Source organism: Lampetra fluviatilis, chromosome 3 (genome assembly GCF_964198595.1).
Source record: "Lampetra fluviatilis chromosome 3, kcLamFluv1.1, whole genome shotgun sequence".
In the NCBI taxonomy this organism is placed as follows: Eukaryota; Metazoa; Chordata; class Hyperoartia; order Petromyzontiformes; family Petromyzontidae; genus Lampetra; species Lampetra fluviatilis.
The window spans coordinates 11,200,333-11,214,988 of NC_136277.1; the positions used below are offsets into that span (position 1 = coordinate 11,200,333).

The 14,656-nt window shown below is 45.0% G+C and overlaps 1 protein-coding gene across 1 annotated transcript; it reads left to right on the top strand.

Moving 5' to 3' along the window:
• The first annotated feature begins 3,414 nt into the window (after positions 1 to 3,414).
• Positions 3,415 to 13,186, top strand: LOC144952333 (uncharacterized). The gene is made up of 5 exons (XM_078882701.1): positions 3,415 to 3,591; positions 6,069 to 6,558; positions 7,083 to 7,151; positions 8,696 to 8,815; positions 10,579 to 13,186. Exons 2-5 carry the CDS (start codon positions 6,081 to 6,083, stop codon positions 11,361 to 11,363), a joined length of 1,452 nt encoding a protein of 483 aa, XP_078738827.1. The 5' UTR covers positions 3,415 to 3,591; positions 6,069 to 6,080; the 3' UTR covers positions 11,364 to 13,186.
• The last annotated feature ends 1,470 nt before the right edge of the window (positions 13,187 to 14,656 follow it).

A 14,656-nucleotide genomic window follows, 5' to 3' on the forward strand; every position in this document is an offset into this window, starting at 1 on the left:
GACCGGGTTCCCAAGGCATGGGAGGGTGTGTTTCTCATCAGCCCTGGGAACCATTAGTGCGACAGTTATCGTCCTTGCGATTTGAACCCTGCGACCCAAGTTCGATTTCTGATCACAACCAACAGCAGTGACAAATCTGTCATGCACTTCCTATGGGTTGATGTGCGATGTATAAGCACCGTGGTGCTGGCCAACCACCCCCTTCCTGATGAAGTGGAAAACTGCCCGGAAGTGTTGCTGCACACAGGCAAATCCCTGCACATGTCCCCTCACTGACCTCATCCTTGAAATGATGACTTATTCTCCTTCTCATCATTATCGTCATTCTCGTGATTTTCCTTGCTGGGAAGATCACGAGAATGACAGAGAGTGGTATCCAACCTGGAAGAGACAGACACACGTGCCATTGTTATGCCTTGTCTGCCTTTCCTTCATTACTAGCTGTGCTTATGCTTTCCCACTCCAATGCAACTCAAGAATCAAAGCATTTCCATGCTAAAAAGAGCAGTACGGTCAATGGTAGAAATTTCGCTTTCACGTGATGGGTCAACTTATATTTGGCGACCAATGTTAGAGGTTAATTGTAAGTTCATAATATTTATGTTGTTGACAGTACTTTGGCTATGTACATGTATTACATGAGAGCTGAGCTACTGTTAACAACAGAAGCTCAACACAAAAGCTGAGATTTGCATACATTTCTAAAAGTCTTCTCTAGCGAATTGTATATATAACAAAAAATATAAGCGCTTTTCAACATTCCGGTTTGCTGAAAAACCAAATAAATTAGCATTTTTGCCCATGTGACAATTTGATTAGATTGGGTCTGTCAGTTGGTGAAGGGTAAAGCTGAAACTTCGCATATACCTAGACGATATAACATTAAAGTGTTTAATAATAAATCACAACATTGATCGAGAAAGCCTACGTAACACATACAATGTTCACCTTGTAATGCGCACAGTACTCGCTCACACGCACAGCACGACTCAGTTCTGAGGCCCTCTATATTAAGGTGTTATTGGTCAATTAATGCGTGGGTTTACATATGGGAGGAAACTGGAGACCCGGAGAGAACCCACGCATGCGAGGGTTTATCATCAGCAATTGTTTCTTGCTGTGGTTGTCCCACCTGATGACGGACGCGTGTTGCGCCCGAAACGTCGTGATTTAATTTATTTTATACCTACGTGACTTTACCAAATGAACCAAAGAGTATAAATGAACGTAATTGGGAGAACAAGGCAAAGGGTCTCTGTGGCGGTCATCCTCCACACCGTCGGAGTCCTCACGACAACTCCACACTGCAGCCAGTGTGGCTCTATACAAACAACGTCGCGTGATTGTCGTTGATGGCTGTTCAACGACTTACATTTTTTTCGATTCAAAGCTTAAATATACGCTCCAAGCCTGGGGTGTTTCATTCAGACGCTGTCTTCCCGACAGACCTGTACTTCACCCGAGGACGGCTGCCTGCGTTGTGGCCGAAACGTCGTGAGAATTATTGTATTATGTTTTATTTTATTATTTTATTATTTCCCTTCTACGTGACTTTACCGAAAGAACCATGAAGATGTTCACCGACTTGTTAAGTGGAGCAGAGGTCTCCGTGCGAACTTACTACACACAACGGCCACCGGAGGTCGTTATCTTCACGGCGAATGTGCATTTGTGTCTTTCGTTAACATAAAAAAGTCCTGGCCACAAAAGCTAAGATTGTGGAGAATAATAGCCATTTTCTATACTTTTGAGGGATAAGCAATTAGGAAATAACACTTATTACCCAGTAAAAAATAATAAATTTGTTATACAGTGTTATTGATGGAGTGGATTATTAACTTTGCTTTTGTGTCCTGGTAACAAAAGCTAAGTTTGTGGAGAATAATAGCAGCCATTTTTGTACTTTTGAGGAATAAGCAATTAGGAAATAACACTTATTACCCAGGAACAAAACATAATCAATTTGTTATACAGTGTTATTAATGGAGTGGATTATTAACTTTGCTTTTGTATCCTGGTAACAAAAGCTAAGTTTGTGGGGAATAACAGCCATTTTTTGTACTTTTGAGGCATAAGTAATTAGGAAATAACAATTTTTTTTGTTACAAATTGTTTTTATCACCGCAACCCCCCCCCCACCCTTCCCATAAAGTGCCGTGCACGAACCATTGAATCCAATTATTTTCTCCCTGGATTTACAAAATGTGTGTAAATGTAACACTTAATAACGTGATTTAAATTACACAAATGACTTAAGGAGTTTAATGATTCCGATAAATACAGATTACCCACTGCACTTGTGAAGATTACTGAAGATGTCAACGCCCAGCCCATGACACTGGGCGCTGCCATCACGCGGTGACGCCATCAGATTGACATCTTAACCTGTCAAATAAATAGATATTTTTTAACGTTTCAATTCAACCATTTCACATTCTTCATTTTAAAATATTCAATCTTACTATGTCCCTCAAATATGAATTGCCTAACTGCGAATCCGCGCTGTGGTTGGTTACGCCTGTAAATAAATAACAGCGAATTAGCGAGCTAAGAGCAGATAGCGAGAGGAAATATAGATAGAGAATAATTATATTTATTTTTAAAAATCTTAATTCGCGTTATGTGTTTCCCAACATTTGAGCTGAGATTTCAGGCAAACCCCCTTGAGTTTATCTTCTTGGTTCTTTCGGTAAAGTCACGTAGAAGGGAAATAATAAAATAATAAAAATAAAACATAATCAAATACAATTCTCACGACGTTTCGGCCACAACGCAAGCAGCCGGCCTCAGGTGAAGAACAGGGCTGTCGGAAAGACAGCGTCTGAAGTTTGTCATGTTTGTGGGGTCCCCTTGAACCCTATATGGAGGGGGAATGAGGGGGCGTACTCGAGGGACGCCGGTATTGCACCACCGGTTGGCTACGTACGGCACGAAAGAAGTTCAACATTCACGCTGAGACAACAAACAGCGATTTAGCGAGATAAGAGCAGATAGCTACAGAAAAGCCAGATTACAAAGAATATTTTTTTGTTATATTCAATAGCGTTACGTGTTTATTAAGGTTACAATGGTTCTAGATTTGAAGCTTTCGTGACTGCAAGGAGTCATACTCTTAGGTTTTTTCGGTAAAATCACGTAGGAATTTTTGTTTTATATAATAAAATAAAACAAAAATAAATGAATTGAGTTATTTTCATTCATTATTATTTCGAGTTATCTTCATTTATTATTATTTTATTATTATTATTTTACCTACGTGACTTTACCGAAAAAAACCTAAGAGTATTACAATGGTTGCTTTTTTTTTAATAAATGCGGAGTCCCCTTGTTCCACTTGGGACCCCTTTGCAATTCACGGTCCGGGGCGCCGCGCTCTTCATCCACGGTCCGGGGCCCCCCGCCGATCTCATCCACGGTCCGGGGCCTTCGTCACTCCGAGGGAGTCCGCGAGAGGGGAAATCCGGAGGTTGAAACGAAGAAACGCAAAGGGGCCCATCCATCCCGCGTCTCGCAAACAACTCCACAGCCATCGCCACCGCCTCCTCCTCCTGCTGCTGCTACTGCTGCCACTGCTGCCCAGGGCCTAGCGACGTGAGTGGTAGACGCGGGGCCGAGGCGCCGATGTTAATAAACAATTCGCTGTTGCAAGGCGCTTCAGGGGGTAGTGAACCCGTAGATCGATGGGCCCCACCACACTCCACTGCTGGATGATGGGGTTTCGGGGCGGTCCCATACCCACGTCGTGTGGAGGGGGTGGGGGGAAGGGGGGGGGGTTGTTCGACCATACTTCACCACGTTGGTCCAGTGCGTGTTGGCTAAGGCGGGGGGAGTGTAAAAGTCCAGTGCGGTGTTTTTTGTTGTCAGATGTGTCTCTCTGCAGCGGTCTATAGCACCGGTATATTCCCTCCACACTCAGAATCAACGTACGTTTTAGAATGCTTGGCTGCTATAATTTGTAAATGTCCACATGATGAGCCGCTTCATTGAGCTATGGTTTGTTGGCCAAGAACGATGTGTATTCCTCAGTGGGCCCTATATGGTCAAATGTTTAAAAAAATACATTGTTTCATCGTGTTATAGTGTGTGGTGTGGTTTCCCTTCCAAACACTAGCCAGGCTTCAAATACTGCTTAGCTTCCGAGATCGAGTCTCGGCTATTGTGAAATGCAAGCGTGTTGATGATGCCTGCACAACACAAACCCGATTCGATTCAAATTCCCACTGATTCTGTGCCGCGCCTGGAGGTCATGTGGCCACATTTGGACGCCACCAAGTCCAGCATATAATCCATATATGTAGTAGGTTCAATGAGACGTGGACGACGTAGTCGGAGGCACACTTATTTATTATAACGTTTCACTCAGCACAGGCCAATGTATACAACACTCGAAGGGGTAACGGCCCCTTCACCCGTCTAACAGGGAGACCCCACTATCTCTAACCCGGCTAGCCTACTCCCAGGTTCTCCACTCGAGAGCTAGGGGAGGCTAGTTGATCCAGCTCTGGCCAAGCTAGGATCACGGCACCCTTAGTCACCAGACCGGCTCTTACAAGAGCATCGGCTCTGGGCTCTCGGGGCCACGCCACTGGCTTGCCCTGGTCGTGTCCTTAGAAGGACGGCGATCCAGGGGAGCCCCAGGGCCTATCTAGCCGGTCTTCACTCTTCTCTGGTTTAAGCTAAACGCTGAACATTTAATGGCACCGTCTCCTGCGTGGACGCTCTTTCGGACCCATTCCATTCCTTAGCTGCCACCGTGGTATTATTCTTGACCACCAGCCATCAACTGTTCCAGCGATATTTCCTGCCAAAGCTCATTTGGTTTTCTTCACTGTGTCAATTATATATTTAACCTGCGTGTTCTCGAATATATTTGTTTTATTTTGTTACTGGCAAATGAGGTTCCAATGGTGTAAATGCTTACCCCGAGCTCTCATACTCTGATGGTTCATTGTCCTTGAGTTGTGCGCCTTTTTGCGTCATCTGGTCCAACACCATGTGAGACTAGGCTCTAAAGAAAGCTGTCTCGGGTGTGGACCAATCAATTTCAAGGACAGTGCATACATTAACAGAGTTATGTTTTTTGTTTGCATTCTGACTGCAGGCATTGTGGTCAATGCAAACATGACTCCTTGTAAAAAAGGTGTCAGTTTTGTTGCTAGATAAAAGGGTAATAAAACAATTATCATTAACATTTTGTTTTGTTCTTGTGCATCTCTCCTTGCAGTGCATACTTTTTTACGTTTTTGATCCAAACAGCAGGTAATCCTCATAGATTAAAACAAATATTTTTCTTTACGTTATTTAAGACAAAGTTCTGTCTTCTAAAAGCACTCCAACATATCGATTTTATTATTTTGATTCTGATCAATAGCTGTACTGTTTACATGCACCAATATGTTTTATTGTTTCGCTCTGACAGATATCTCCCAATTGTTGAGTGAATTTGTGCGTGATTCCTGTTTTTCTCAAAGGTAATCTGATGCATTCTCTATTAAATTTTGCTTATATTTCCTGCAGTACATTGACTGACATTATAATTATAATCGCTATGGGAACCTCATTTGCCAGTAAAAATATGATAATTGTTTTTTTATCCTTCTATCTGGCAACAAAACTGACACCTTTTTACAAGGAGTCATGTTTGCATAGACCGCAATACCTGCAGTCATAATACAAACAAAAGAACATAACTCTGATAATGTGCACTGTCCTTGAAGTTGATTGGTCCACACCCGAGACAGCTTTCCTTAGAGCCTAGTCTCACATGGGTTGGACCAGATGACGCCAAAAGGCAGTGCACATTATCAGAGTTATGTTCTTTTGTTTGTATTATGACCGCAGGTATTGCGGTCTATGCAAACATGACTCCTTGTAAAAAGGTGTCAGTTTTGTTGCCAGATAGAAGGGTAAAAAAAAACAATTATTATAATCGCTGTTGTCAGCAATCTAAGGTGGACAATATTACCATTAATATTGATACCTCATCTTCGTATCTTATATAACCATGAATAACTTTGGCGACAGCATCTCACATAAGGCATGATTATATCCAAACCATCTCTCTGCAGCTGAATCGTAGCATGGCGTGCGTGGTGGCCACCCCGGCGCTGGAGCCAAGCGGGGACTTCCCGGCGTGGCTGGAGGCGCAGGGCGTGAACGAGGAGGTGGCCCGGGCCATGGACGCGGAGCTCGGCATCCGGGACTACGGGGTCCTGCGCGCCTGCGTCGGGGACGGCCTCGTGCGTGCCGAGCTGCTGGCCGCGGCGCGCGACCGCCTGCCCTTCGGCTTCTACGCCGTGCTGCGGCAGGTGGTGAAGGCCCTGCAAGGCGCCGAGCACCACGACGCTGGGACGTCGCGCTGGGACGCCCCAGGCGACGTGACGCTGGGAGGCCTGGTGGACGTGCTTCTCGCTCTGTTCAGCGGCTTGAGCCGGGAGCTGCTGCTGTCCGTTCAGAGGTTGGGAGGTGGCGGTGGTGGTGGTAATGATGATGGTGATGGTGGCGATGGTGATGATGGTTCTGACAGCGGTGGTTGGGATGGTGAAGATTGTGGGGATGGTAAGTACTCTAGTGATGTTGTAAGTGGTGGTTGTATGGTAGTATAAGCTGCATTGTTGATTATGGTGGTTTTGAGGGCAGTGTTGGTGACAGTAGTACTGGTGTAATAGGAGGCAATTATGGGAAAACAACGGATGTAGTTTTAATTCCTATAAAAATCACCACACTCATCATTGACACTTGCTTACAACAGAAACATATATAAAGTAGGCTGACATAATACAGCTTACGACCCTCACTACAAAGGCAGAACCTTCACGTAACACGATCTCCGTAACGCTATTGAGACATCGAAGTAAAAAGGACGTCACGATGAACAAGGGATTATAACTTTTAAATGAAAAAGGTCTGTGTCAACGCGCCCTTAGAAATTGCACACGCATTAATGCAATGAATATCACGTCGCGATCTGCTTTTCGCTTGCAAGTTTCAGATTTACTGCAATACACCCGTCATTGGACGGGCAAAAGGGGCTAGTAAATAAGGTTTATTTTTTTTGTCATCTCTTCGTGTTTGTTGTACAGGTCAGGCTGAAGAGGATCTGGTCGAGGCCTGGGACGAGATCAAAACTGAACATAAGGACTCGGATGAAGGTAAGTGTTCATTTTATAAATTCACTTTGTTATAGTACTCTACAGTTTACTGTAATACATAAATACATGATATTATATTGCACTGCACTGCAAAAGTAGTAAATGTATACAAGTTATTTACAGACCTTTATCAATCCACTTAGCTTGTTTGCCCGTTCAAGGACGAGTGTATATTGCAGTAAATCTGAAATATTAAATAGAAAAATTGTTCAGCTCTTGATTATTAATGAGGATTGTGGTTGCCCCATGTTGAGTGATGTCATCCGCTAATGGTTATTGGGGAGGGGTGCAGCATGTGGAGTGACGTCACCTGCTAATGGTTATTGGGGCATGTGGAGTGACGTCGCCCCCTCATGGTTATTGGGGAGGGGTGCGGCATATGGAGTGACGTCACCCGCTCATGATTATTAATGTGGGGGGGGGGGCTAATGTGGAGTGACGTCACGCACGGGACACACACACAGCCTTTCATGGCTCGTTATATTAGTTGCTGCGTTAATTTCTTTATTAGCTTAACTTTCCATAAAGAATGGTCAAAATTCTAGCTAATTTGCGTAAACAAATTTTCGTTTCCGCTCCACCTTCATGCTGAGTGACGTCACCCGTTCATGATTATTAATGACGGGGGGGGGAGGGGGGGGTCCATGTGGAGGACCCCACCTGTTCAAGATTATTAATGAGGGGGGCTGGTCGACGGCGAGTGACGTCACGCGCGTGACACACAGACATTCTTGGCTCATTATATTAAGTAACTATCTGTACTACCCGGCTTCGCCCGGGACTTGGATTCACGACGCCTGGCCGCCTTTGTCTCCCCAGTGGCGATGTTCACACACCACACCAGTTATTCGTTTGAGGCTGAGTCGACCTAGTGGAGGGCCCAGGACCGGTTAAAATAATCGTCACCGGTGGTGGCCATGAGCGGGAATCGAACTCGGGTTGCTAACCACTACACTACAATGCGTTATGCTTCCACGTGCTCGGGTCACATGACAGATGTGATGTCACAGCTCACTTGCCGTGCAAAAATATATGCATTATTGAGCTCCCCCTCCCCCCTCAAAAAAAACTAAAGTGTATTTTTTACATTTTTGCATGTGTACAGTCTGGAAAGTACCCACATGGCAAATTTCAAGTTTGTTGCATGTCGGGAAGTACGCTAAACATTTTGAACAGACACACATATTCACAACTTTTTACTTTTATATATATGGAGATTACTGCGTAAAGGCCTCCCCATGTCGTGCCGGCCATGCTGGTTATTTGTCCATACTTCACCACACTGGCTCGTGCGGGTTGGTGAAGGGGACACCCAGGACGGGGTCAGATAACACTCATCACACGACCCTACCGCCCTAAACGAACCTAGGGCGCCTCAACGCTCTTCTGTCTTCGCGCCTTCCTCAAATTTCCTTCTCCATCACCAATCAATGAGACTCACTTTGGAACCTTGACCCTGACTATAATCTTGAGCCCCTGGGCTCAGCGTTCAACCTCTCGGCGCTCCCAGTTGAGCTCACGGCCGCATTCGTTTCTGCCTCTAGGAGTGACCCAAGTGTCGGAGCAGCACGGAGCGAGACCCGGCTTCTCGGGGGCCCAGCTGAAAGGGGTGATGATGACGAAGACCACAATGATGGACGTTCCTGACGATGAGCAGCTCACTTGTGAGTGTGGCTGATGGTTTTTTATTGTTATCTTTTCGCCACAATTCTATCCAGATTGTGCTATAGACATCTCATGAGATGGAATAATCTTTCTGGTTCTCTCGCAGAACAGCAGAGAACGGCACACAAAACTAGATACCAGCATTTTTTATATTTGGTTCAGGTACACTCACAACATTTTGGACAGAAATACGGATATATTTTTGTATTGTTTTCCTCCATTCATCAAGGTAATATAAATTCTAATTATGCTGATGGCAGAACCTTTAAATACAAAGTAGCGAATGAACAGTAGGCTCAGTGCTTAATGTGATTTAGAATTTAGTAAAACTCCTCTTATCCGGGACGAAATGGGGGGCGATCTTCGCAAATCCTGTTCGTAACCTAACCAGTAACCAACGGGAACTATTCACTAGAAGGGCATCCCAACTTCCAAAGTGCAGCTGCATTCTTGTCACAAAGCTACCTCTGCAATCGCAATAGAGACAGCACTTTAGTCTTGGTAGAGGGCAGCACTTTCCCACAAAGGGTAATGTTCGTCATGACAGTCAAACCGATATGTTTCATTCTTAGAGATTGAATTTGGTAATACCGCAATTTTTATCGTGCATTTTTTATTTGAAAACATTTTAACCATAACGCCAGCGCACGTGATAACTTGCTCTTTTTAAATCGCATCACAAAATATTTTTACGTCCACTGCAGTATTGCAAAAACCGGCTGATATTTTACGGTTAATACACTCACAGTATTAACCAGGGCGGCCTGCCAAATTTTAACCTTGAAGCTCTACAACAAGTGGCATTTCTCCACCTAAATGCATTGCTATTGGATTTCATGTGACACCTTGCCGTTAAACTCGACTCCATACTGTGATCAACCCCATGCGATAATGTTGTTTTTTTACCTCTGTTAAACTTGCATTTGCTGTTTTCTTATTGTTCTGCCAACATATTGCCCTCATTGTATTTCCTGTTAAAGCACACAGCTTTCACTTCCACTTATTATTGATAATATAACTCCCCTTAAGTCCAGACTTGAGTGGTCTGAGAGCCATTTGGTTGTGAATCTGATTGCTGACGTGTTGATGTGCTGGATTGTCAGTTATAGGGTTCGTTTAACCATACCCTCACCACGCTAATCAATGGGGTTGGTGAAAGGGGGGTGGGTTGGTGGCAGGACCACTCAGATATCACTTGCCACTGATTTTAACTATGGCTGGAAATCCAGGTGTGTTAACCATTCACTACTCATACTCTTAGGTTTTTTCGGTAAAGTCACGTAGGTAAAACATTAAAATTAATAAAAATAAAATAAAAATCACGACGTTTCGGAGGCAACACAAGCTTCCGTCTTCAGGTGGAACCGATACAGCTGTCGTGGCTGTGACGGTACAGCTGTCGTGGCTGTGACGGTTCCACCTGAAGACGGAAGCTTGTGTTGCCTCCGAAACGTCGTGATTTTTATTTTATTTTACTTTTATTAATTTTAATGTTTTACCTACGTGACTTTACCGAAAAAACCTAAGAGTATGAATCCTTGCAGTCACGAAAGCTTCAAATCTACATTCACTACTCCACACGATCTTCTCTGAGACCTACTTTAAATATCTGTCACATTTCAGACTCAGCTGCCAGAGATTGGATTCTAGGATCATTGTCATCATTAGGCTCATCTCTTTGTGAAACTTTCTCTCAATTATCAGCCATGTCAAACGTGCCCTTCAAGACAGTCAAAATCCCTTCTGTGCTTTGCATCATCAGCTGAGAATGCGGAAGGAGAAGGAGGAAGCGGCGGTGACGACCTGGAGCTGAGCGTCAACGACAGAGAAAACCTTAACCTCCCAGACGCCCATTACAACAACGATGACGACAACAATTACAACAACGACGCTTACAACAATGACGACACTTACATCAACGACAATGCTTACAACAATGAAAATTTCAACAACGAAGACAATTACATCGACAAAAACACAGCCACCGCCGAAACGAGCAACTCGCAACCCGCTCTGTGCAGTGGTGGCCGCGATGGTGATGGGTCCAGCGACAGTCCGTCGCAGTCCCAGGCTCCTGAGAAATCCACGACAATAGCGCCGGCGTCGGCTGAGAAGGCGCGTCCACACCAGTGCCTGCACTGCGACAGCCGCTTCTTCAAGACCGACGACCTGAAGCGGCACATGCGCACGCACACGGGCGAGCGACCGTACTGCTGCGAGGTGTGCGGGCGCGCCTTTTCACAGTTGTGCAACCTCAAGAAGCACTGGATCACGCACACTGGCGAGCGACAGTACCGCTGTGCGCTGTGCGGCCGTGCCTTCAAGCACTTCTCGGGGCTGCGGTTGCACGAGCGTACGCATACGGGCGAGCGGCCGTACGGCTGCGACGTGTGCGGCCGCGCCTTTGCGCACTACTCCAACATGAAGGCACACCGCCGCACGCACACGGGCGAGAAGCCCTACACGTGCGATGTGTGCGGCCGCGCGTTCTCGCAGGTAGGAAACATGAAAATGCACCTGCGCATGCACCACGGCGGGCAGGTGTGACCCAGAGGTCGCAAACGGGTTTTGATTCCTTACCCGTACCCGTACCCGGCCGCACCAGGGTCGCAAATGGGTACCCGTACCCAGCCGGGTACGGGTACCCGTTCCCTACCCGTACCCTACCTGAAATGAGTGACAAACGGTTACTCACCAGTGACTCACGGCCTACCCGTACCCGTACCCAGCCGCACCAGGGTCGCAAACGGCTACCCGTACCCGGCTGGGTACGGGTAGCCGGGTATCGGGTAGGGTACGGGTATTGGGTACCCGGTTGCGACCTCTGGTGTGATCTGAGCTCACGGGGAGTCCAGTCGCCGGTACCGCAAAGGGAGGTTTGGGTTTTGGTATCGGCACGTGTCTTGAAATACTTAGTATTCTCGAGATGCTAAAGAGATAGCGCAGGTGTGAGGAGTCTTTGCCATATCGAGGGTTGAATAGATCTTTCGAATACAATTTGGAGGGAGTTGCCAGCACTGAGACGCCATTGGGAAAGGAGGAAGGGATTTGTTTATTTTCGGGATCTGCGTGCGTCGAGACACTTGGTTGGGATGAGCTGCCGAGGATGGGGAAGCTGTTCCTTACTAAGGGCCAAATAGGACCTGCAAATACCTTCACAGGTGGGCCACACATGAGAACACACGCCTCAGTCACGTTTGGCTCTTCACGAGGCCAGTTGTAGTTACAAGAAGTGACTTGAGTGCGTTTAAAATTATAGGGCTGTTTAGTTTTGTGGGGTGGCCCTCTTTGTATATTCAGTTCCTTCCCTTTACTGTATTTTTTTACCACCCCTGTGCAATGTCAAGCACTCTCCTGTTATTTATCTTGGTTTCTTCAGTTCCAGTGTTTAACTGTTATATATGCATTGCCAAGCTCAATCAAAAGTTAAAACAAACAAAACTAGATTTGCACAAATGGACACAGTGTTGCTATGGTTTTATTTTGCAATTTACTACAGTATTTAACTTAGTGCTTCAGTATATTGTGTTTCTACCATTATAAAGCAGTACAGGTGGTGCCCGATATGTCGTCTCGATATACCTCGTGTCGCACTCACGTCGCTGACTTTTTGAGGAGCCCAACGTAAAATTTCCCCGCACACAGAGTCGTGTTACGGCTTTTCCAACTAATTTCACCCGAGTTGAAAACACTGTCCAACTCGTATTTCGCACGTGCGCTGCCACCTTTCTCAGTCCCATCGTGTTCTCCAACTAATGTAGCAAGTGCTCCTTGTAATCGACGTGGACCAGAGGTCGCAAACGGGTTTTGATTCCTTGCCCCTACCCGTACCCGGCCACACCAGGGTCGCAAACGGGTACCCATACCCTACCCATACCCGATACCCGGCTACCCGTACCCGGCCGTGTATCGGGTAGGGTACGGGTATCGGGTACCCGATTGCGACCTCTGGCATGGACTTTATTGCAAAACATCATCGCGAACCTTCAACAACGAGTAGCACGCGTAGTGCTAGTGACAGTGCAGGTTGTGAGCATAAGAAAAAGCGCAATAGTGTTACGCTCGATGTTAAAATGGAAGTGATAAAGTGTTGTAGGAATGATGAACGGTGCGATTGATATCGGGCGCCATTCGAATCTTCCTCCCAACGAGTGTATGTACGACAGTGAAGAATGCTGATGAAATAGAAAGAAAAAGCTCGGAATGTTTTTAAAGCATTCGGAGGTTAAAATTACACGGCAAAGAAGTGCTATCGTGGGAAAAAATTAAACGATTGGCTGGCCTTGTGGATCAAGGATCTGCACAACGAGAATACGCCGTAATTCTAGATTTGAAGTTTTCGTGACTGCAAGGGTCCATACTCTTTTGTTTTTTCGGTAAAGTCACGTAGGTAAAAAAGAAATAAAAGAAATTAAATCACGACGTTTCGGAGGCAACACAAGGAAGACAGAAGCTTGTGTTGCCTCCGAAACGTCGTGATTTAATTTATTTAATTTAATTTTTTACCTACGTGACTTTACCGAAAAAACCAAAGAGTATGAGAATATGCCGATCAGCTTAGCCCTCAAACTTAATTTGGAGCTTTCGTGACTGCAGGAATTATTCTTTGGTTCTTTCGGTAAAGTCACGTATAACGATAAAAATAATAAATTAAATTAAATACTAGCATACGACGTTTCGATTGATGATTGCTTGTGTTGCAATCGAAACGTCGTATGCTAGTATTTAATTTAATTTATTATTTTATCTTTATACGTGACGTTACCGAAAGAACCAAAGAATAAGCTTAGCCCTCGTTCAGGAGAAGGCCCCAAGCTTGTATGAGGACTTGAGAAAGGAGTTGGGAGAGGAAAAGGCAACGAAAGAGAAACCATTCAAGGCCGCCCGTGGATGGTTTTACAGATTTCAGGCACGATATCGTTCAAGGACGAGAAAATACGGAGAGAGTCGGCCGGTGCCAACGTAGATGCTGCTGTGCTGATACGTTTACAGAAAAACTTAAGAAAATAATTTAAAAAAATGTGGGTATGGTCGTAGATGGGTGTTTAATCCTCTCCCAACACAACTCATCCACTCAAGGTAACAAAAACTATAGCTTAAGGTAAAATCGTGTTACAATACTGCTTAATATTGTGCTTTACGCAACAAAATGTTTTTCTGTTTAATTATTTGCTTTACAATGTCAAATACGTTTTCTATATGAAAAAAAATGATTCGTTACAAATATGTGTACATTATGTGTTGTATCGTACAGGTTATTCTGTACATGTCAAGTACGTATTTTGGTGGCTAGGTATGAAACAACATTTGCCTAAGTTACGGTCCCTATCTCTACCTTATTCCATTGTTTCTTATGGGAGAAATTGCCCTGCTTTGCATCACATAGTCAATGTTTACGCTCTTACAGTCCCTATCCCCCCCATTAACATGTATTTCTATGGGGGGGAGGGGGAAGTCCACGATATACATAATTTCGTTAGAGGTCGCATCTTTCTGGTCCCTAACCCCGACGTACATTGGGGACCCCTGCTTTCATTGGTTAAAAAAGTTCAAAGTTCATTTATTAGGTATAGCCCTGTGAGCCATTCGGCTCTTGAATCGGGTGCAACCGCAACAAACAACAAACAAAAACATGAACAACCCCAGCAGGCACCCTGGTTAATGCTGGTGGCGTATTAACCACATATACACTCTATGGGAACCTCATTTGCCAGTAAAAATATGATAATTGGTTTTTTACCCTTCTATCTGGCAACAAAACTGACACCTTTTTACAAGGAGTCATGTTTGCATAGACCGCAATACCTGCAGTCATAATGCCAGATAGAAGGGTAAAAAAC